The sequence below is a fragment of the Papio anubis genome, chromosome 10, assembly GCF_008728515.1.
Source record: "Papio anubis isolate 15944 chromosome 10, Panubis1.0, whole genome shotgun sequence".
Lineage (NCBI taxonomy): Eukaryota > Metazoa > Chordata > Mammalia > Primates > Cercopithecidae > Papio > Papio anubis.
Window position 1 is genome coordinate 114,993,783 of NC_044985.1, and position 24,873 is coordinate 115,018,655.

Below are 24,873 nucleotides of genomic sequence, written 5' to 3' on the forward strand. Positions count from 1 at the left end.
CCCAAGCATTTCGTTTTGTTTTTTGAGATGTAGCAGTCCTTTCCTGAGATTCTTCTCTGTGTGGTTGAGCATAGACTACCTTGAGTTGTAGCACTCGGGTGATTTCCCTAGGGCTGCCCTAACAAAGTACCACAAGCCAGATGCCTTGAGACAGCAGACATTCATTGTCTTACAGTTCTGGAGGCTACAAATCTGAAATCAAGGTGTTGGCCGGGCTATGCTGTCCCTGAATCCTAGGGGAGGATCCCTCCTTTCCCCTCCCAGCTTCTGGTAGCCCCAGGTGTTCTGTGACTGTGGCAGCATCATTCCAGTCTCTGTCTCCATCATCATGTGGCGGTCTTCCTTCTGTGTCTGTGTCTAAATTTTCTTCTTCTTGTAGGACACCAGTCATATTGGATTAAGGACCCACCCTACTCCGGTGTGACCTTTATCTTAACTTTAATTACATCGGCAATGACCCCATTCCCAACGACCTCATGTTCTGAGGTACCAGGGGTTAGGATTTCAGCATGTATTTTGAGGGAACACAGTTCAATCCATAATGACACACATGTTATAAACAAAGTTATCATGCAGTATAAGGGAATTACACAATTTTTTAAAAATGTAAGAACTCTGTGAATGGGCATGGTGGCTCTTGCCTGTAATCCCAGCACTTTGGAAGCCTAAGGCAGGTGGATAACTTGAGGTCAGGAGTTCGAGACCAGCCTGGCCAACATGGTGAAACCCCGTCTCTACCAAAAAAAAAAATACAAAAATTAGCCAGGCTTGGTGACGCTCGCCTGTAATCCCAGCTACTCAGGAGGCTGAGGCAGGAGAGTCGCTTGAACCTTGAGCCACTGCACTCCAGCGTGGGTGACATAGCAAGACTCTGTCTCAAAAAAAAAAAAAAAAAAAAAAAATTTCTGCTCATCTGGCAGTATTTTTTCCAGAAATCAGATGACATACTGGCTAGAATGATTGGGTGGGGGTGGGAGGCGTGGAGGAGGTTACAGAGCTGGAGAGGCAGACAGTGGAGAAGGATGGAAAGGTCCAAGGGCCATAGGGCAGCATCCAAAAGGATGGTGGGTATGCATTTTTAGTGGCTTAGCTGCTTTTTTTGTGGAACTTCTTGGTTTGGGTAGAAGATGTTTCTGTATAAAGAGTATAAGGAAAATTGTCCTGAGACAAAGACAGTTACTTGTTATGTTTTTTTCTTATTTAAGTCATTAATTTTTTCTTCTTAATAAGCATTATTTGAGATAAATAATTTATTTTTAAAGGATAAATCATGTTAAGACTATATCATAATTCTTGACATGATGGGGTATTTGTGGCAGAAAATAGCTTCTGTCCTTTTTTCTTATCTAGATGAGGCTTGTGGAAATGAGTCCCTTTCTTGGGGAAAGTCTCAGTAACTTAGTGATAATTGTTTATGTTATGCCTCCCAGTGCTGTGCGTGCCTAGACTGTACTGAACTCTTTTTGGTATGCAGCCTAATAAGGTTCCTTGTCACGATTGTGTTTAAATCACGTGAAATATTCAAATCATGTTCAGGGTTATTTTTTCCCTGTTTATGAAAGAACTCTATTTTTTCTTCCTACTGTGGACACTTGAATCTTCTATAAATGAGTTGGTCAGATGTCCTAAACCTGTTTTTCACAGCCTCACATCACTGGCAAGACATTTTGCTTTTGGTTTCAATCACTGTGCAGGGTTTTTTGGCCTAATGACCTCAACTTGATGATACTGTTGGTACTTAGTAATCTAATGTTTGTGTTTTTGTTCCCTTGTTTTTTTCTTTAGGATTCCTGGACTCCAGAGTTAAAGTTGAAGTTGGAAAAGTTTCTAGCTTTAATATTTAAAGCCAGCAACACGCCAAAGCTTTTAACAATATATGTATCCTTTTGAAGCAAATAGAGACCACCTATGGTTTTAGAGCAGATTTTATTTAGAGTAGCACACTGGCTTAGGTTGCCTCATTAAATAGGGATAATTAATAGTGTTGCTTTCATATTTACAAAATCAAAGAATCATTAGTGGCAGGGCCTATAGAGATCAACTTCTCTATCATTAGGTCTCTGAGACTTTCTTTATGGCGAGGTCTTATTTTGATGTCATGTGGCTAGAAGCTGTCTTGGTAGAAAAGAAAGTTTGTCTTCTTGTAAAAGAACTCCTTGGGATAATTGTCCATTTGCAAAATATCACTTAACCACTTTTAAGGCCTTCAGGCCATGGCATATGGATCAGGTAACAATCTAACTTGTCATTCAAATTGGGATTTCTTTTTAAATAACTTTATTGAGGTGTAAAATCTACCCATGGTAGGTGTACAATTTAATGCTTTTTGGCAAATGTACAGAGCTGTGCAGTATCACCACAGTCCAGTTCAAACTGGGACACTTTTGAGAGTAAAATGGGGCACTAACTGGACAAAGTGCCAGGGTGACAGGTGTAAATAGAGCCTGTTTCAGGAAGAGCAGAACATGAGGTCACCCAACCCATGGAAGCCTCGTTTCCCAAAGGTTACTAGTCTCTAAAGACAAGTGTCTCCTTTTATTCGGAAGAAAAATGTAGCCACAGTTATTTCATAACAAGAATATAATGTTTTGAATCATAAAATTGGTGATTGTTTTGTTTTCTTTCATGAAAAATATAGGCTACTTTGCCACATAATACCTTCTGCTTCGTGTCTAACTCCAAAGCATTTGACTTTCTTGACCTAATTGAGGTTTTTTTGTCACTAGGATTCTATGCTGCTTTTCTTCTTGAGCTTCCTAAGCCTTCCCTGTTGCCCGTCTTCAGATTCCTTAGCCTGGCCTGAGCCAAACAGACTGATCTACAGCTCTCCTCTCTGCCTTTGTATCCTTAAGGCTTTTGTTTAAATTCTTCTCTTTACCTACATACCATGATGTTAGCGTATCCAATCCTTTTTCTTCCTAGAGTTTCATATACAGTGGTTTTCAATGAAGCTAGAACTTTTTCAATTTGACTTATAATTATTTGAACATGCTTTTAAAAAGTGTTTCTCGGCTTAATTTTTTTTTTTTTTTTTTGATACTGCTCCTCTTGGAACAGGGCTACCCCATAGGCAGTGTGCCCAGAGTAGCTCAGCTTAATAATTATGGGTGCCAATATGTTAAGAATCTAATCAAAATTATTTACATGGTAAATCATATTAGTTATATTAATAATATATTAGTATATTCAAAACAGTAGCTTACTGGGCCCTGTGACTCACGCCTACAATCCCAGCACTTTGGGAGGCTAAGGCGGGAGGATCACTTGAGCCCAGGAGTTTGAGCCCAGCGTGGGCAGCATGGCGAAATCCCATCTCTGCAAAAAGTACAAAAAGTTAGCTGAGCCTGGTAGCGTCCACATGACTGTGGTCCCAGCTATTCGGGGGAGACTGAAGTGGGCAAATCACCTGAGCCTGGGAAGTTGAGGCTGCATTGAGCTGTGATCGTGCCATTGAACTTCAGCCTGGGCAACATAGTGACACCCTGTCTCAAAAAAATAAGAATAAAAAAAAATCATAGTACCTATTTTATAGGAAGATTATGAAGATTGAGTTAATACATATAACTTGTGTGAAACAGTCCAGTATATAGTAAGTGCTTGATAACTGTTAGCTATTGGCATTAGAGTTTTTAAGTACTTGTCACCTTTCATCCTGTTCTACATGCTTTGAAGCATATGCTGAAATATAGCAGGTCACTATAAATAACATTCTAATATTTTCCTTGTTACATGAAAATATTTGCAGTTCAGTTCAATACGTTAAGCTTCTGCTATGAGTCAAATATTGCTCTAGGATTTAGGGATATAAAGAAAAGGCCAAGGTGTAATTCTCTTAGCCAAATTGGAGCTTTGGACAATAAAATGGGAGTCTGTGAGGCAAACACAGGAGGGATGGGAATTACAGGTAGAGGAAACAGCCTGTGCAAAGGCACTGAGACAGTGCCTGGGAAACTAAAATAATTTAATATTGCTGGAGCAGAGTATTGACGTAGGCAAACTCAGAGACTAGGCAAGGCCTAGGTCATAAAGGTTTATGCAAAGTCCTATAAGGAATAAGGAGCCTTTGAAGCATTTTAAGCAGGAGAATAGTTGTGTTGCAAAAAATCACTTTTTACTTCCTGATTATAAAATCAACTGTATTACTTATACAAAATTTGGAAAGTACAGAAATGTATTTGATACAGACATACCCCCAAATTGTAATAAATGTAGGTAAATGTATGTGTGCGTATATTTCTATGTATTTTTATCAAAGGAAGAGAACATCGTCCCATATCATTAAATAGCCTTCAAAAGCAGGTTGAGTTCCCTCAGAGGTTTAAACAGAGTTACCACATGACCCAGGAATTGGAGTCCTAGCTATATACCCAAGAGAAATGAAAACATACATATGTCCACACAACAATGTGTACACAAGTGTTCATAGTAACATTATTCATAATAACCAAAAAATGCAAATAACCCAAATGTCTATCGTCTTATGAATGGATAAACAAACTGTGGTGTTATCCAAATGATGGAATATCATTTGATATTATCCAGCTGTAAAAAGGAATGAAGCACTGATTCGTGCTGTAACATGAATGATCCTTGAAAGCGTTATGCTCACTGAAAGAAGCCAGTGGCAGGGACCACTGCCACTGACTCTGTTCATTATATGACTCTATTCATAACATGTCCAAAAGAGGCAAATCTGGAAAGACAGAAAGTAAATCAGTGGTTGCCAGGGGCTGGGGAGAGCAGGGAAAATGGGAGTAACTGCCAGTGAGTACAGGGTTTCTTTTGGAGGATGATGAAAATGTTCCAAAATTGATTGTAGTGATGGTTGCACAACTCTGAAAACACTGAAAACCACTGAAATGTACACTTTATTTATTTATTTGTTTATTTATTGAGTCAGAGTTTTGCTCTTGTCCCCCAGACTGGAGTGAAATGGCACGATCTCGGCTCACTGCAAACTCCACCTCCTGGGTTCAAGTGATTCTCCTGCCTCAGCCTCCCAAGTAACTGGGATTACAGGCACCTGCCACCACACCTGGCTAATTTTTGCATTTTTTCTTTTTTTGAGACGGAGTCTCACTCTGTAGCCCAGGCTGTAGTGCAATGGCACGATATCCACTCATTGCAAGCTTCGCCTCCCGGGTTCACGCCATTCTCCTGCCTCAGCCTCCTGAGTAGCTGGGACGACAGGCTCCTGCCACCACGCCTGGCTAATTTTTTTTTTTTTTTTTTCCCAGTGCAGATGGGTTTTCACCATGTTAGCCAGGATGGTCTCAGTCTCCTGACCTTGTGATCCATCAGCCTCAGCCTCCCACAGTGTTGGGATTACAGGCGTGAGCCACTGTGCCCGGCTAATTTTTTGTATTTTTGTAGAGACGGGGTTTCACCATGTTAGCCAGGATGGTCTCAATCTCCTGACCTGGTAATCCACCCGCCTCGGCCTCCCAAAGTGCTGGGATTACAGGCGTGAGCCACCACGCCTGGCCTGAAAGGTACACTTTAAATAGGTGAATTGTACAGTATGTGAATAAAGCTATTACCAAAAAATTGAGGAAAAGTTTAAGACAAATTAAGGGAAAAGAAACATGTTAAGTAACTGCCTTCAGTCATGCAGCCAGACATGTGGGAGCTGAGATTTGAACCCAGGCAGTCTGGCTCCAGTGTCCGTGGTCTTAGCAACACTGTGCTATGCTGTTTTCACCTCAATATCAGTTTCCTTAGGATCAAGCTTTCAATTGAAGTTAGAGTTGAAGTATGTATAAAATCAGATTTCCATTTTTAGTAGAATGGCTTGGTAGCAGTGGGGAAGGCCTTTGGAAGGGGATAGGAAGGGGATAGGAGGCTTTTGAAATAGTGCAAGACTTGAATTCAGACAGTGATAATTGAGATGGGGAGAAGAGGACTTGTTTGGGAGTGAGTCTGGTGAGTATGGAGAAGTTGCTTAGCTATTTATAGCAACAGGTGGAGCTGGCCCTCCCGGCCCGAGAACTCTGTTTCACCATGCTGAGGTGCTTTCTCACATTGGCCACAGGATGTCCGATACCCCAAGTACTGTTCCCTGAATGCCTGTTTTCCTGAACTTCTTTTTCATCCCAGAAGGAGAATGGACAAAGTAACAAAGGTGAATCATCTAGATTTAAATTTGTCTAAAAACAACTTTACCAGTTCAGGTTTTAAGTAGTAAAATCGGTGCAAAGATGGAGAGAATTCATGATTTTGGCTTTAAGAGTTTAAATATTTATGAAAGGCTTTGCAGTCATATTGATCTGCAGTTCCTTGAGGCCCATTTTCAGGAGGGCCAGTATTGTTATCTTCGCCTTATATATCAGATAGCTAAGCCTTGGGGAAAGGAAGAGAATCCAATAATGTCCCAAAGGGAAGTAACTGCAACAGCAACACATTTTCCCTAGAAGGCATAGGGCGGCATGGATAAGGAGAGAATTCTTTTAATTTAATTTATGTTAATTATTTTAATATGTTTAACTTTTACCTTGAACTAGTCAACTGGGGTCTTTGAAGACATATGGAGTACCCATTCTTATCAAGCATTTTCCATTCCAAAGTAGGAATTCCAGCCTTCAGTTTGTAGCATAAAGTGTTATTTTTCCATGGTCAATCATTTTCACCAGAACTATTCACTTTTGGGTAAGGTGAGAAAAAGTATAGTTAATATGAAGTTGGTGGCCACAGCTGGGGCACTGTGCCTCAGTTTTGCCTTTGATACTACATTTTGAAAGCTGCTTAAATGATGATGCTGGGAAGGGCCTGTGATGGCGTGTCATCCTTCTGGTGAATGTTGATGGCATAACCCTCAGTTCCCAGCAGGTGGAGTGTGATTACAGGAGATCTTGTTCCATGCACCAGCACATTTGCCCTTTCAAAGCAGAGTCATGTCAGAGAGGATTTCAGAACTTCCTGCCATTGCTTTTTCCTGTTTCTTTTTAGGGAATGAAACTCTTTTAAAGAAAGGAAGCATTAATTAATAAATTATTTAGCTCTTTGCTCACCAGGGAGTTGGCAGTTGAGCAGTGGGGTTTGTCAACCTCAGGGAGAGCTTGGGTTTGGGTTTGTCACTCAAGATGGCTTTGGCAGCATCAGCCTTTGAGAAGGCTTTGGATGCTTGGTTTCGCTCTTGGTAGCCTCAGGTATCCCCAGCTCAGCCATTCTAAGTGTGCTACTGGTTCTGCCAGCCATGCTGACCCTTCTGTCCCTCAGAGGGGACAGGCCCTGCTGACCCTTCATGGAGGAGCAGGGCTACAGATGTGGCCCTACAGTATCAACCTAGACTGCTCCAAGGGTCACAGGAGCACCCTGAGTCTTGGAGCTCCCCAAGGTTGCCCTGTCCCCAGCACAGTATGTGGAGGAAGAGTCCCAGCCTGCATCCTCAGCCCTGCAGGCCGCTCTCTCAGTTCTAACCTGGGCCCAGGCCTTGGCCAGGGTGCATCGCAGGCCAGTTTGCTCACATCCAACACAGCTAGTATCTTCAACTGGGCTGGGAATTTGGATCTCGCCCTGCAGCTCCTGGAAATGCACCTCAGCCTACTGTTCCATTACTGCCTGACAGACCATCCCGACTTGGTGGCACAAAACAACGACATTCACTTATGATGGTGGTGATGAGCCTGCATGGTCTGGGAGCTGTGGGCTCAGTGAAGCTGTTCTCCCTCAGCATGTCTCTCCTGTGCAGTCAGGTGGAGCGGGGTGGGGCCAACTCCAGGCACTCACACGCAGAGTGGTGTTCGGTGCTGGCTGTCACCTGGGGTCTCAGCAGGGGCCCTTGACGAGAACACCTCTGTGGCCTTTCCTTGTGGCCTGGGCTTCCTCCAGGCATGTTGCCTGGGTTCCAAGGATGAATGTCCCCAGAGAGAGCCAGGAGGAAGCTGTATCACTTTTTCTAACCCAGCCTCTGAAGGAAGTCAGTCATTTCTACTGCATTCTGTTTCATGCAAGTGAATTACTTAGGGCCCCTCACCTTCAGAGAAAGATTACATTCCTCTTCTTGATGGGAAGGAGGTTGTGTCAAAGACTGCAGGCATTTTAAAACCGCCACCACACTCTGCATCCCTGGACCCTAGAGAACTGCCTTAGTTGTTAATTGAATCTGCCAGGTCGCTGTTCTGAACTAGCCTTTGGACTCCCAGGCGGGGGGGGGGGGGGGGGGGGGGCGGGAAGGTGGTGAGAGACTCTCCCTGGTTCCTGAGTTTCTGCCGCTTGTGTGCCGCTAGCATACACTGCATTTTTGAGCGTAGCTTTTTTCTGGGAGCATTATGTCCATCTGATAAGTGGCCCAGTTTTGCAGATCAAATAAACATGGGAAGGGGAATGCAAATAAAAGAGCTGTATTTCTCTACAGGTTTTTAATGTTGGAATTTCAGTAAGGAGACCAGTTTTTAAGCCTTCTTTAGGGTTGATTTTAACTGAGTTTTCTGGAAGCCAAGCAGAATGGCTGTGGATTTGAGTCTCACAAGCAAAGTGCGTCTGTGGCAGAGTGAACTCTGTAATGCGGTGTTGCTATGGAGATTGGAGATTCGTATTTGGGGCCCAGGCATGAGAGTCATTTGTCACCCCCTTGTCTCTTCATCCTGCAGCTAAGGCTGCAGTAACCAAAGGCACAGACATGCCCCCAGTTTAATTTAATTCTAGACTCAGGCATTGTTTTAAATGAAGTGGTTACGTGATATCATTGTTCTGTGTATCTTGATAGGAAGTTTTCATACCTGAAGTGAGATTGCCATAAGCTTTTAAAGAAGGAAAGAAAGGTACTTGCAGCAGAAACTTGTCTCAAAAGGAATTACGTTTGAAATGTTGTATGGAATAAAAACAGGTTGACTATATAGTAACATCGGATTATTATTTTTACCTAGTCACTTAAAAAGGATACAGAAATAGTATCTTTTGGCATTTCTAGCATGAATTGATTCAACCCTTTCAGAAAATGAGCAGTTGATCATTTTTCTGGAGTTTGGAGCCCTAAACAGTATTTTAAAAAATAATGACTCATATTCATAAGTTATAATATATATATTGTAACTTTCTTCATCCAGTATCTGTGGATTAGCAAAGTAGCAAAGAGATAATTTTTATCTGAATAAAAACAGGAAAGAGTATATCATTATAAAGACAGAGGGGTTAATTTTAGCTTTTCACAGTGGGTGAGAAAAACAATTCAATATTTAAAAGTTGATCATTTTGTCTTGAGCAGCCAATTAAAATCTCATTTACCCTTAAAAAAAAAATGCAGTGCCCTAAGTGAAGTAGAAAGGTTAAAAAAGAAAGTCTCAGTGACAGGGGAGATATTTACATCACTGTTATGTCAGTAGTTTGGGATATGAAGAGTCTCAGTAAATTTCACTGGCATGACTAACATGGTTTTATTAAAATAACATGAAGGTTATAATAAGACATCTCCATTAAAAGTTGAGGTCTTGCCACTAGGCGTGGTGGCTCATGCCCGTAATCCCAGCACTGTGGGAGGCTGAGGTGGGAGGATAGCTTGAGGCCAGGAGTTTGTGACCAGCCTGGCCAACATGGTGAGACCCTATTGCTACAAAAACTAAAAAAAAATTAATGAAGTGCGGCGATGCCCATCTGAAGTCCCAGCTACTCAGGAGGCTGAGATGGGAGAATGGTTTGAGCCCAGGAGTTGCAGCGAGCTATGATATGATTGCACCAAAGTCTGGCATGGTGACAAAGCCAGACTCCATCTCAAAAAAAAAAAAAAAGAGAGGAAGTTGAGGTCTTGCATGGCAAGGCATCTTGGCTTAGCTGTTCTTGTCTCATAAAACTTTTGACAGGGAAAATAGAAAGTCCTGTTTAATGCTCTGAAATAAAGCTGATGTGTTTGAGCTGTCACCCAAGTAGCTTATAGTCATGGACAGGTCTTGTTTGTAGCTAGTTAAAGTATCTGCGAGGTGATGTCTCTGGGTAGCAGGCTGTCCTCCTAAAGAGTATACAGTTGTCCCTCAGTTTCTATAGGGATTGCTTCCAGGACCCCCACAGATAACCAAAGTCCACAGATGCTCAAGTCCTTTATATAAAATGGCATAGTATTTGCATACAACCTACACACGTCCTCCCATATACCTTAAATCATCTCTGGATTACCTATACCTAATGCAGTGTAAATGCTGTGTATATTGTTGTTATACCGTTTTGTTTATGACATGAAAATGATATGAAAAAAAAGTCTGTATGTGTTCAGTACAGGTGCTTTTTTCCCCGAATATTTTTGACCTGAGGTGGTTGAATCCACAGATGCAGTACCCATGGATATGGAGTGCTGACTGTATTTGAAAATGGTCACAAACATTTCAGCCCTATTACCTGCTTCTCTGTTTCCAGTAGGCTGCAGGCAGTTCAGCCTTTTATCCCTGAGATGTGCCACACTTTGAAATTGTCGTAAATTCTGATTCTCGGTTCCCAAGGCAAAAGTTCCACAGATAATCTCTCTATGTTTAGTAAATTGCAGAATGAACTTCTGGGGGAAAGGGTTCCTTTGTGCAGTCCAGAGGGACTGCTTTGGGGACATTCACATTGGTGGTTTGGGAGATCATTGAGCCTAGCTAATGGGTTTTGGTACTCGATCCATCATGTGCCACTTGGTCTGTGTTGAGAAAGTTTGCATAGATGTTCTCCAATACTTACTACTGCAATATGGGATTATGAATACTATTCTGTAGAATTTTCATCTTTGGAAGTTTTAGCTTATCTAATTTTGAACTATGCATATATATGAAAAACTTTATTTGTATTTATTTACTTCTTTGAGACAGCTCTGTTGCCCAGGGTGGAGTGCAGTGGTGTGATCTTGGCTCACTGCAACCTCTGCCTCCTGGGTTCATGCCATTCTAGTGCCTCAGCCACCCGAGTAGCTGGGATTACAGGGGCGTGCCACCATGCCCAGCTAATTTTTGTACTTTTAGTAGAAACGGGGTTTTACCATGTTGGCCAGGCTGGTCTCGAACTCCTGGCTTCAAGCAATTCACCCGCCTCGGCTTCCCAAAGTGCTGGGATTATAGGTATGAAGCCGCCATGCCCCATCTGAAACAATTTTTTTTTTTTTTTTTTTGAGATGAAGTCTGGCTTGGTCGCCCAGCCTGGAGTGCAGTGGCATGATCTTGGCTCACTGCAACCTCCTCCTCCCGGGTTCAAGCAATTGTCCTGCCTCAGCCTCCCGAGTAGCTGGGATTAAGAGAGTGCACCACCATGCCTGCTAAGTTTTGTATGTTTGGTAGAGACGGGTTTCCCCATGTTGGCCAGGCTTGTGGTTTGGGGCAGTGCTACCTCCTTTCGTCTAAAATGTCCTTCAAGAAAGAGAGCAGGTGGTATGGGCAAAGAAGTGCTAACACCGATGGGGATTTGCCTGTTTCTGCCGAGACCAGGGCGGCTTGGCTTCAGTGTCTTTAGGGCTGCCCACGGGGGGCTTCCAAGCTGACAATCCTAGAGCCTTCCAAGCTACCTGCTCTAAGGCCTGGTGGGAGTGGTTTTATGCTTTACCAAACTGGCAGAATGATGGAATCTCTTCTGCATTCTTATTTTTCCTAGCACGAGTCAAGTAGTCCAAAATTTTATTTAAAATAAAGAAGTGTCCTGCAGATATGAATTGTCCCCCAGACGACTTTATAATACAAAAACAGAGAAAAAGACACAGGTTTGATTTAGGCATTTTGTGAGCTCAGTATAGAATAAAACATTTCTTTTCTTTTTTTTTGAGACAAAGTCTCGCTCTGTTGCCCAGTTGCCCAGGCTGGAGGGCAGTGGCAGGATCTTGGCTCACTGTAACTGCTGTCTCCCAGGTTCAAGTGATTCTCATGCCTCAGCCTCCTAAGTAGTTGGGATTATAGGCGAGCACCACCATGCCTGGCAAATTTTTGTATTTTTTTAGTAGAGATGGGGATTCACCATGTTGCCCAGGCTGGTTTCCAACTCCTGGCCTCAAGGAATCTGCCCACCTTGGCCTCCCAAAGTGTTGGGATTACAGGCGTGAGCCACCACCAGCCCTAGAAATGTTTATTTTCTTAGACATAGAAGAACTAAAAGAAATTGCATGAGGTTCAGTCAAGGGAATAGATTTTCTTAGGAAACCCAGTGAGGATTGAGTTGAACTTCCTGAAAAGGAAATTTTAAGTCAGTTGGTTACAGCACTATGTAAATAAATGTGGCATAAAATAGAAGTAAGTGTGAAACACAAATGGTGTCAAGTTTATTGTTACAACAAAACATTCTGACAGTAAGTATGATAGTTCTTTGAGAAGAATACAATTATTTTTCATATTGTAGATTTGTATTGATGTTGTTTGTTTTATTTTAATATAAACTGTCTTCCTAGAAATGTTGCAGCAGCTCCACCAGCAGCTGGTTGAAGCTGAACGTAGGTCAATGACATACCTCAAACGGTACAATAAGATCCAGGCCGACTACCACAATCTTATTGGAGTCACAGCGGAACTGGTGGATTCTCTAGAGGCCACAGTCAGCGGCAAGATGGTAAGGAAGAGCCCCAATTGTGTGTATGTCTGTTTGGCAATGAAGAAGGCTTATGGGCATGGACTATGTTGATATGGCAGATGGAGTCTGCCTCTCTCCATTCCAAGCCATTGGCACCTGCCACTCTGTTTCCAAAAGCCAACATGCATGAAGGAGATAAGGCCGATATTTTTTACTGTTTTTATCAAGCTTCTTGCAGTGTTTTATCCATTTTTCTTAACATACTGTCTGCTATATCTTTATTTCTCTACCTTATTCTTTTTTTTCTTTTTTTTTTTTTTTTTTTTTGAGACGGAGTTTTGCTCTTGTTGCCCAGGTTGGAGTGCAGTGGTGTGATCTCAGCTCACTGCAACCTCCACCTCCCAGATTCAAGTGATTCTCCTGCCTCAGCCTCCCGAGTAACTGGGATTACAGGCATGCGCCACCACACCCAGCTAATTTTATATTTTTAGTAGAGACGGGGTTTCTCCATGTTAGTCAGGCTGGTCTCGAACTCCTGACCTCAGGTAATCTGCCAGCGTTGGCCTCCCAAAGTGCTGGTATTACAGGTGTGAGCCACTGCGTCTGGCCCTTTTTTGAGAAAATATTTTTCAAAAAATTGAGACATGGTCTTGCTTTGTTGCCCAGGCTGATTTTGAACACGTGGGCTCAAGTGATCCTCCCACCTTGGCCTCCCAAAGTGCTGGGATTACAGGTGTGAGCCATCGCACCCAGCGTCTACCTTATTAATATTAGCAAAGGATAAGTCTGGCGACAGAAAAATATGTGCTGGCAAAAAAATGAGGGGGACATGTCCTGCTGTCACATAGGAAAGCCACTGATTTTCTAATATTGGTTTCATATCCAGCTACCTTTCTAAATCCCATTAATCTTGAGTTTTTTTAATTGATTCTTCTGTATTCTAGATTGACAGTCATGTTATCAAATAGTATTTGTGTTTTGCTTTTAAAATTTATCTTGACTTTTCTTAGTACATTGGCTATGGCCTGTGGGATATTATTGAATAATGTCATCATGGGCATCTTTATCTCATTCCTGTCTTTTTATAAAGTACGATAAAATCTATTTGTGGACATACAGATATTTAAAAAATTGAAGTAACTGTAGATTCACACTGCAGTTATAAAAAATAATTCAGGCCAGGCACAGTGGCTCACACTTGTAATCCCAGCACTTTGGAAGGCTGAAGTGGGAGGATCACTTGAGGCCAGAAGTTTGAGACCACTCTGGTCAACATGGTGAGACCTCTGTCACTAAAAATATACAATTAAAAATAAAATTAGCCAGGCATGGTGTCTCACACCTGTAATCTCAGCACTTTGGGAGGCCAAGGCGGGCAGATCATCTGAGATCAGGAGTTCAAGACCAGAGCCCTGGCCAACATGGCGAAACACCATCTCTACTAAAAATACAAAAATTTGCTAGGTGTAGTGGAGCACATCTGTAATCCCAGCTACTCAGGAGGCTGAGGCAGGAGGATCTCTTGAACCCGGCTGGCAGAGGTTGCAGTGAGCCAAGATTGCACTACAGCCTGGGCGACAGAGTGGAACTATGTCTCAAATAAATTAATTTAATTTAATTTAAAAAAAGATGGGTCAGAGGAGGAAAGCTGGACTCTTTACTAACCTTTTTAATGTAAGATAACCGCGTTCTCATAGTAAAAGATTGAAACAATTCAGAGAAGCGTATAGTAAGGAACAAAAGCTCCTTCACCACAATGTTGTAGATTCATTTCCTTATTGATGTTCAAGACTGACATTGTCTTGTATATTATTTTAGAACAGTTCTCTGCATATGTGTGTGTGTGTGTGTGTGTGTGTACACACACATGTACAGCATTTGTACACTTAGTTGGGATCATATGATTCATTACTCTTCTGAAACTTGCTATTTCTCTTTCAATACATCTTGGAGATCTTTCCACATGACCAGATCCACCTCATTCTTTTTAATTCTTTTATACAATTCCATTATAAGGGTGAATCATTATCAGATCTCTGGTGATGAACATTTGGATTTTTTGTTTTTTTGTTTGCTATAACAAAAAATGTTGCAGTGGACATCCTTGTGTGTATACTGTACATCTTGATAAAAAAAATTTTTTTTTTTTGAGACGGAGTCTCACTCTGTCGCCCAGTCTGGAGTGCAGTGGCACGATCTCCGCTCACTGCAAGCTCCGCCTCCCGGGTTCACGCCATTCTCCTGTCTCAGCCTCCCGAGTAACTGGGACTACAGGCACCCGCAACCGCGCCTGGCTAATTTTTTGTATTTTCAGTAGAGACGGGGTTTCACTATGGTCTCAATCTCCTGATCTCATGATCTGCCCGTCTCGGCCTCCCAAAGTGCTGGGATTACAGGCATGAGCCACCGCGCCCGGCTAGACAGAGCCTTTTATGTAGCTGAAGCAGACCAGAAGTTTCTAGCAGATAGGCAGGAGGCCCAGGAGGAGAGAAAAGGGCCCAGCCCTTTCCAGCTCCGCAGGGGTGGAGTAGCCCTGCTTCCCATGCAGGCCAGGGGGATGGCCTTCCTCCCATGCAAGGGTATGAGCAAGGGGTGGGAAAGCAGCCGCTTCTACTGCCATGTGGAAGTTTCCCCTGGTGGAATCACGAAGATGCGGAAGAGGAGGCTCTTTTCCAATTATCATGCCTAAAAAAAAGTGTGGAAGTCGTTATCTGCAGGGATTGGTTTGTAGGGGAAGGGTGGGATTCAGGAGAGGTTGTGGTACTTGTACGTTGAAATGAGCATACATTATTTTTCTAAAAAGAAAATAGATGAAAAAAATTCCAAGGTGACCACTTTCGATGTTGTAGGTCAATCCTGAATTCTCGTAGCTGGTGAGAGAGGCACAAGAGATGCTAAAGGAGAATGCAGGATCCAGCAGCATTGATGGCAACAGCAGCTTGGCCGCACATGGTCAAGCACTGGATAGTTGATTAAAAGTGTTTCCATCACTCATTCAACAAGCACTGGCTGAGCCACCTGTCATGTGCCAGGGATATCTGTGACCTCATTTAGCTGCTCACTGCGACTGTACAATAACGGTGTGGAAAGCGAGAGGCAGAGCTGTTGGTCTTCTCGAGTCCAGGACTTGAGCCCTGATCTTCAGATATGAAGCTTGGCTCTCTTTCCCCCACATTATGGTTGTCCAGTGACTTTGTTATTTATTTGTAATTTACCAAAATGGTTTAGGATCTGTTTATTCTATATGACAGTGGAGATAGCTGAAGTGGAGTTAGATAATTTGCGTCTGATGTCTCATGAGCACACCTGCAGTGTGTTAGCACCTTGTTCTGTCAGGGCCAGTGCTTTCTCTCCTCCCAAGAGCTCTGATGTTAAAGCAAATGATTATTTTTCTAGCTTATATATCTCATCATCGTGCCTTACAGTATTTTTCTAGCTTATATATCTCATCATCGTGCCTTACAGAAAGCTGTTGAGAGACCACTCTAATAATTGCCAGCGTGCCTCAGGTGTCCCTCGGTGAATTTCATGCCGTCACCAGATGTCTTTGTGTCCTCCTTGCAGATCACCCCTGAGTACCTCCAGAGCGTCTGTGTCCGCCTGTTCAGTAACCAGATGCGGCAGAGCCTGGCGCACAGTGTGGACTTCACGAGGCCTGGGACGGTGAGGCTCTGCGCTCAGGGCAGGGTGCCTGTGGTCTATCCCCCCCAATTTAAAAAGAATGTAACTTTAAAAATAGCATGAGAAAATAACATGCCAAAGACTGCATTTAAGCTGCCTTTGGAAGTCTAGAAACTTCTAGAAGGAAAATAAATCTGTTTTAGAAGAAGGTACAGCTGAAAGCTGGCCTCCTAGGGAGAGTGAGGAGAGAGGCATGTTCTGCTACCAGTTGCAGCCACTCAGTGGGGGCTCCCAGGGTTGGGGATCAGTAGGAATGGATGGAAACTTTATTCTCCTTTTTTAAAAGTACTGCCGTGGTGGAAGTTGTGTGGTCTAAAGCAAGGGCACTTTTTTCCCCCTAACTTTTTACTTGGAATAATTACAAAATTACAAAAGTAGCACAAAGGACACTGGTATACCCTTTACCCAGATTCACCAACTGTTAGCATTGGCCCCTTCCTTTGTTGTGTCTCTACACATACGTGAATATGCACACATAGGCACACAATCTGTTTTCTGAACTATTTGAAGATAAACTCTTTACTCCTAAATACTTCAGTGTGTATTTCTTAAGGTTAGGAATATTCTCTCATATAACTCTGCAGTTACCAACTTCAGTACATTTAACATTGATACAGCCTTCTTATCTGTTGTCCATTTTCCAATTTTGGTAGTTGAGTCAACAATGTCCTTCATTGCATTTCCCGTCCTCTGGTCATCTAGGGTCAATTGTCACATTGAGTTGGCACAGCTCCTAGCCTCTTCTAATCTCGAACATTTCCTCAGCCTTTCTTTGAGTTACATAACATTAACATATTAGAAGAGTATAATTTTCCCCCTTTAAAAAAAATAGAACATTTCACTGGGTGCGGTGGCTCACGCCTGTAATTCCAGCACTTTGGGAGGCCAAGGGGGTGTGGATCACTTGAGGTCAGTAGTTCAAGACCAGCCTGGCCAACATGGTGAAGTCCCATCTCTACTAAAAATACAAAAATTAGCTGAGCGTTGTGGCAGGTGCCTGTAGTCCCAGCTACTCGGGAGGCTGAGGCAGGAGAATCGCTTGAACCTGGGAGGCAGAGGTTGCAGTGAGCCGAGATTATGCCATTGCACTCTAGCATGGGGGACAAGAATGAGGCTTCATCTCAAAAGAAAGAAAAAAAAAATAGAACATTTTTCCTTTTGTGTTTGATGTGTCCTTGTAATTAGAGTCAAGTTCCCTGAATCACCTAGGCCAAATGTGACCTCAGTGATCGTGTGTCCTCCTTAGGCTAGCACACCTGGAGGCCCATGGTTTTGAGGCAGGCATTCTTAACCAGGGGAGACACCAGTGTCTCTCAAACTCTTCAAAGTACAGGAACCCACGGGCCAGGAGCTCACACCCACCTGCTGCCGCATTCGCAGGCTGGGTGAGTGAAGCCCTATGAAGTCAGCTGTATAGATTTTTTTTTGAGACGGAGTCTGGCTGTATAGATTTGGAATGAGGCTCCTGTGTGATCCTGAGGTACCCCTGTGGGTCAGAGCCACAGCTTTTAAATAAGGGTTTGCACGTTAATATAATACTAGAGTCTTAATAAACAGAAGCCTTTTTTTTAGTATTTTAAAGAAAATTTATACCCTACCTAATTCTCAGGTAGATTTGAAGAAGTTTATTATAATATGAGAAAACATAAATATGAGAAACGAGAATGTAGAAAATAAAAATAAGTAAAGAAATTGTGGTTAAGGGAAAATAAGGGTGGGAAAAATGAAAGTAAGCAAGGGCTACTAACACTGGTACAAAAAATGCGTGCTGCAAGTTGTTCCTCCGGAAAGGTGGGCTGCAGATTAGGCTCTGAGCTTTCTAGCAGTCTGTGCAAAGAGGGAAACATGAGCAGTTATATGATTCCCAGTGCTTATAAAGCAGGAGAGGGCAGTTACATAACTTTTATTATGTAACATTTCCTGTATCCAAAACAACATATGTGCTGCATATGCAGGCTAGGAACCATGACAATAAAACAAACACCCACAAGTCCGCCACATGTGGCCCGAAATAGACCATTTCAGTGCTGCTAAAGTTTTCTACCCTTCAGACTTCTTCCAAGTAGGTGTATTACTATATAATTTAAAAACAAGTTTAAATGCTTTTTTTTTTTTTTTTTTTAAACTGGATGGTCAGACAACTGCTTCACACAGTTATTCCTGGTGCTAAGACCCCGGGATAGTCTCTTGAGTCAGCAGTTTCTATGGATCTTCATAGAAAGCACATAGTCATGTGCTGAAGAGCAGGCGGCCTTGACCACTTCCTCCCAGCCTAACAGAAATATCTCAGAATGGCTGGCTCTGTCAGCTGTTCCACACACGTGGACAGACAGATGGTAGAAGCGGAGTCTTTGGGACATGGCCGCAGTGATTTTAGCATGCTAAAATCTTAGAGAATCAGCCATTTTTAAAAGGTCAGTAAAGTCACCATTGGATATGCAAGTCTTAGAAAAGTAACTTCCTCATGAGCCCTCCAGAAGAAGGACTTTAAGCCACATCCCCGAGAATATGGCTGACCCTCTGTCCACTGTCCAGTTAACATTCGGACAGTTAGGACGCAGAGTGCGTTTACCGAAAATTGTGGCTTTCTCATAGCAATTAGCACGGCAGGATCTGTGTCTACTAGGAGCACTCCTTTCTTGCTCCTTCCCATTTATTTGTTAATTCATCAAATATTTAGTGTTTTCTAGGTTCAGTTTATAAAATCCGATTATATCTTTTTTTTTTTTTTTTTTTTTTTGAGACGGAGTCTCGCAATGTCACCCAGGCTGGAGTACAGTGGCACAATCTCAGCTCCCTGCAAGCTCCGCCTTCCGGGTTCACATCATTCTTCTGCCTCAGCCTCCCGAGTAGCTGGGACTACAGGTGTCCGCCACCATGCCTGGCTAATTTTTTTGTATTTTTAGTAGAGACGGGGTTTCACCGGGTGGTCTCGATCTCCTGACCTCGTGATCTGCCCGTCTCAGCCTCCCAAAGTGCTGGAATTACAGGCGTGAGCCACCACGCCCAGCCATTGTATCTTATATATACAAGCCATCCTTATATTCCCATCTTCTATAGAAGAAGTGATGTATCCAGTTTATTTAAAACTGATGTTGGTCGGACACAGTGGTGCACACCTGTAATCCCAACACTGGGAGTCCAAGGCAGGCAGATTGCTTGAGCCCAGAAGTTCGAGGCCAGTCTGGGTAATATGGTGAAAACCCATCTCTACAAAAAATACAAAAATTAGACTAGACGTGGTGGCTCACGCCTATAATCCCAGCACTTTGGGAGGCCGAGGCAGGCGGATCACAAGGTCAGGAGATTGAGACCATCCTGGCTAACACAGTGAAACCCGTCTCTACTAAAAATACAAAAAAATTAGCCAGGTGTAGTGGCGGGCGCCTGTAGTCCCAGCTACTTGGGAGGCTGAGGCAGGAGAATGGTGTGAACCTGGGAGGCGGAGCTTGCAGTGAGCTGAGATCATTCCACTGCACTCCAGCCTGGGCGACAGAGCAAGACTCCGTCTCAAAAAAAGAAAAAAATGAGCTGGGCTTGGTGGTGTACGGCTGTAACCCCAGCTACTCAGGAGGCTGAGGTGGGAGGATCACTTGAGCCCAGGAGTGGAGGCTGCAGCAAGAGGAGATTGCACCACTGCACTCCAGCCTGGGTGACAGAGTGAGAACCTGTCTTAAAAGAAAGAAAAAACTGATGACATGTTATTAAGCACGGTTTAAAAGGGAGCAGGAGTACGACATAACTGGTTATCCTGCAAGAAGTTATCAATGCCATCTGTCAGGAGACAGTCCCACCACCCCTGACTGTTACATTAGCAGCAAAATACAGACTCTGTGTAACCACTGGAAACCAGGGAAGGGAGGATGAGTTATGTTTAGCTTAGTGATACCATTCTCCTTCTACTGAATCATTGACTTAGGAACACACAATAAAAGCTGCAAAAATTCTAGCCGATTTCTCTAACAAAATGATGAAAAGCGGATGGCGGGGTCATTGTCAAAATATAACAGAATATTGTTGTTGACTATGCATGCATATATAAAGTTGATTTATGATATCTGTCTCGAGTTCAGATTTACAATGTATGAAGAAGGAAATTAAGAAACAGTTTAGATGCAACGTCCAGTGACTAGACTGATAGGATTTAGTATTTGGAAGGAGAAGATTGCTTGCTTTTTTAATAAGTTTTTAAGGGGATAAATTCTACTCTAGGGCCCAACAGAAGACCATCAATTTCAAGATAAATACGTGGCACAGATCAGCCTCCTTCGCGGAGAGGTCTCAGGTCAGCTGGCCGTCAGGTGCTCTGTTGAGCTTGAGTGTTACTGCTAATTACATACTGTAAAGGAGCTTGGCTGGGCCCTGCCACAAAGCCGTTGGTGTCTATAAAGTTTGGTACACTTGATACTGGTTTTTATATCTGGCAGTTAACAAGAATCTGGGCTCCTACCAACTTACTTGCTGTTCAAAATTCAAAAGGGCCCTTAAATAGAGCCCCTCTTTCCCCCTGAGTTCTGAACTGATTGAAATATAGGACAAAAGAGGAAAGGAAAATGGAGCTGAAAATATCACTGTTGGTGCTGACAAAGCTTATATTGGAGAATGTGGATCTTTTTTTTTTTTTGAGACAGGGTCTCGCTCTGTTATCCAGGCTAGAGTGCATTGGCACGATCAGGGGTCACTGCTGCCTTGACCTCCTGGGCTCAAGTGATCCTCCCACCTCAGCTTCCTGAGTACCTGGGACTATAGGCCTGCACCATCATGTCCAGCTAATTTTTATTTTTTATTTTTGTAGAGATGAGGTCTCACTATGTTGCCCAGGCTGGTCTCAAACTCCTGGGCTCAAGCAGTCCTCCCACTTTGACCTCCCAAAATGATGGGATGGGATCACACCCAAAATGATGGGATGGGATCACACCCAAAATGATGGGTGTGAGCCACCACACTTGGCTGAGAATGTGGATTTTGTTTGTAGGCAGGTGGGGTCCTACTCTTGTGCCTGGGAATTACAGAAGCGTTCTTGCACAGTCCTGGACAGCTCTGGCCAAGCCTAGCCTGCTGCCATTGCTGTGGCTGCCATGAGGGCGGCACAGAGGAGCGGAGTTGACACGTCTTCTCTGGTGGGCTCTGCCCGGAGCAGAAGAGGACAGGCAGGGCAGTGATGCCAGCTCTGCCCCTGCCTCACAAGTCCTGGTAGTCACCCCTCTCTGGAGAGGAAGGCTCCCACCGACAGAGCACCTCACAGTAGAAACACCACAAGAGGAAAGAAGTGTGGTTCTGCCCTCACCTAGTTCACACCCAGGTAGCTGTGTTCAGAAAGCTGCCCATGTTATCGAAGCTGGCACAGGTATCTAGGCACTCCCAGAGGGTTTGTAATGACGGGATTCATTTCTTTGAGGCAAGAGCTGTCCCAGGTGGCCTTTTGAGTTTGACTCCATGTATTGCTGTTCCAACCCATTTGTCTTACTGTAGTCCTTACCTTATCAGAGCCTGTGGCTTGCTGGGATAGGAGAGAAATCAGATTTTATATTATCATCAACTTAGTGATAAGAAGTAAGGAAGAAACTTATCCCTCAGGGCACAAGAGGCTGAGTTTCTTGTTTTCTAAGATTACGCAAGTCTCACAGGTGTGTTTGTTTGCAGGAAACGCAGTGCTAGGCTGTTCCTGGATGACATTCTGCTGTCGGGGTTTCTGTTGTGGTTTTGCCCGTGGCAGAGCAGCTCCCTGGCTGTGATGTATTGAAAGTCAGCCCTGGGCACGAGGGGTTAGCGTTAAGGTTAGGGCTAGCGTTACACAAATGTGTTAGCTAGAAAGTGTACCGTTTTATCTGTAAATGGAACAAAATCCATCTCCTCCCTTCGCTCAGCGCATCCTGCCCTCCCTTGGGAAGCTGTTGCCTGTGTTTCATGTGCATCCTTCTAGAGCCTTTAAGTATATATCATTAATTTTTACTTATGTGTATATTTTCTTTATCTTTTAGAGTTCTAATTTGAGAACAGCATTCCTCCATCAGACATTTAGGTGGCTTTTCTGTTTTCTGCTGTTTCTAGTGGTGTAGTACACATTTTTCCTGCCAGGAGCAGTTGAAAGTGCCTTGGTTGGTCTTTCTCTTCTTCACCCCCTCTTCCCCCTGGGCAAACGTGAATGCAGAGACGCTGGAGAAAAGGTGTGCCACGAAGGGGGGCCGTCCACCCCACACCAAGCCTCTGCCCTAAGGGCAGGGCAGGAGTGGGTAGAAGGGAGGCTGACCAGGAGCCAGAGTCTGGTGCCAACTCTTAAGGTAGAAATTTGAGCTCCTGCCCCCTGAGTGAGTCCCACATCCCACCTAGTGGCACCTCTGGGTTTGTGGATTCCTTGGATGGGGAGGTTTCCATTTAAATGCATCCTTATTTAGAAAGATGGCCCATTTGAGAATTAATGCTCTTTTTCTTCAATGACTCCAGATAAGGCCCCATTGGAAATAAAAGTTGAAACACTTTATTTATTTGGCTTTTATTTTAGGCTCAGCGGGTACATGTGCGGGTTTGTGCATGAGCAAATTACATGAGCAAATTACATGTCGCTGGGATTTGGGGTACGGATGATCTCATCACCCAGGTAGTGAGCATAATCCTGAGAGTTAGTTTTCAAACCTTGCCCCTCCCACCCTCCCCCTGCCAGTAGTTCCCAGTTATCTGTTATTCTGATCTTTGTGTCCTGGAGTGCTCAGTGTTTAACTTCCACTTAGAAGTGACAGCTGTGGTATTTGGTTTTCTTTTCCCATGTTAATTCCTTAGGATGATGGCCTCCAGCTACATCCATGTTGCTACGAAGGCCATGCTTTTGTTCTTTTTTATGGTTTCATAGTATTCCATTGTATATATGTACCACATTGTCCTTATCCAGTTCATGCTGATGGGCACCTGGGTTGATTCCATGGCTTTGCTATTGTGAATAGTGCTGCCATGAACATATGAGTACATATGTCTTTTTCGTAGAACGATTTATTTTCCTTTGGGTATAGAATTGCTGGGTCAAATGGTAGTTCTGTTTGAAGTTCTGGAGAAACCTCCAAACCGCTTTTCACAGGGGCTAAACTAATTTACATTCCCACCAACACATACAAGGTTTTTTTTGTTTTTGAGACAAGGTCTTGCTTTGTCGCCCAGGCTCACTGCAGCTTCGACCTCCTGGGCTCAGGTGCTTCTCCTGCCTTAAGTCTCCCAAGCAGCTGGGACTACAGACACACGCCACCACACTCGGCTAATTAAAAAAAATTTTTTTTTGTAGAGACAGGGTCTCACTTTGTTGCCCAGGCTGGTCTTGAACTACTGGCCTCAAACAATCCTCCCACCTCGGCCTCCCAAGGTGCTGGAATTATAAGCGTGAGCCAACATGCCCAGCCTTGTGATTTTAATTTGCATTAAAATGGTTTTGATTTTGTGATAGATGCTATAGCATTAAATGTAAAAAGGCCCAGGACATGTGGGTCTTGTAAGGCACCTGCTTCCACTTCAGCCATCTTTGTCAGCAGCTTCCTGTTATGTGGCTTATGGCTCTGGCCTGAAGCTCAGCATCTTCAGCCCTTGCCTTATCCCCAGTGTGATTTTCTTACATCTTGGCAAATGCCTATGCTTTCCCCACATTGCCGCCATGTGTCCAGGCCATCTTCCTTGGTGCAACGCCCTTGTATTGAGGAGTCTCCCAACCAGCACCCCGACCCTGCTATACCTTGTATACCAATGCCTGTTGCATACCCAGACCAACCTGGTGATGAGAGGGTTTAACAACTTTGTAGGTTGGGTGCGGTGGCTCAAGCCTGTAATCCCAACAGTTTGGGAGGCTGAGGCAGGCAGATTACTTGAGGTCAGGCATTTGAGACCAGCCTGGCCAGCATCATGAAACCCCATCTCTACTGAAAATACAAAAATTAGCTGAGCGTGGTGGCACACGTCCGTAATCCCAGCTACTTAGGAGGCTGAGGCACGAGAATCACTTGAACTTGGGAGAAAGAGGTTGCAGTGAGCCGAGGTTGCAGTGAGCTGAGATCACGCCACTGCACTCCAGCCTGGGCAACAGAGCAAGGCTCTGTCTCAAAAAAGAAAACACCTTTGTATTAATAACTCAGCCAGTGGGTAGAGCTGTGACCGGCCATCAGCGGAGACCTTTCCGGAGCTCCAAACCCAGACTTCCTGGCCTCCCCATGAATGACAGGTTCACCAGATTTGTGTCCAAATCGGGCTCAGCTTTTCCTCCACACAGGTGGTCTCCCCTCCTGAATTCCCTATCTCAGTGAAAGACACTCCAGGGAACACCTGGGAAGCCTCTGAGGTTTGTCTATGTCCTTTGCCTGGTTATGGGATCGGAAGGAGCTTCCTCCCCTCCTGCCCACCTTGCTGTTGTTTTTGTGTTTGTTCAGGCTCTCCACAGTTCTCGCCTGGCTTAATGTCACATTTCCTAATTGGTCTTAAAGCTCTTACCTTGCTGGTCATTTGTCACATGGGACCTGAAGTGGCCTTTCTGGTTGTGTCTTGTTTATTTGTACCCTTCAGGTTCCAGGAAGGACTCAGGTGTCTTACAGGCGTCCGATCATATTACCCTCTTGCTCAACACCGTCATCTCTTTAGGGTGAAGTGGTTTTCATCTCGTGCAAGCGTCCCTTGTTAAAAAGCTGGCAAGGCCAGACGCAGTGGCTCACACCTGTAATCCAAGCACTTTGGGAGGCTGAGGCAGGCGGATCACAAGGTCAGGAGTTCAAGACCAGC

General features: G+C 43.8%; 1 protein-coding gene across 3 annotated transcripts in view; it reads left to right on the forward strand.

Moving 5' to 3' along the window:
• Positions 1-24,873, forward strand: part of ARMC9 (armadillo repeat containing 9) — a 178,995-nt gene that overhangs the window by 23,389 nt on the left and 130,733 nt on the right. For all 3 annotated transcript variants that reach the window (XM_031651602.1, XM_031651600.1, XM_031651601.1), the window contains exons 6-9: positions 1,786-1,878; positions 6,097-6,121; positions 12,329-12,486; positions 16,012-16,110. In XM_031651602.1, coding sequence (XP_031507462.1) covers positions 1,786-1,878; positions 6,097-6,121; positions 12,329-12,486; positions 16,012-16,110 — 375 coding nt within the window. The remainder of the gene's footprint in view (positions 1-1,785; positions 1,879-6,096; positions 6,122-12,328; positions 12,487-16,011; positions 16,111-24,873) is intronic.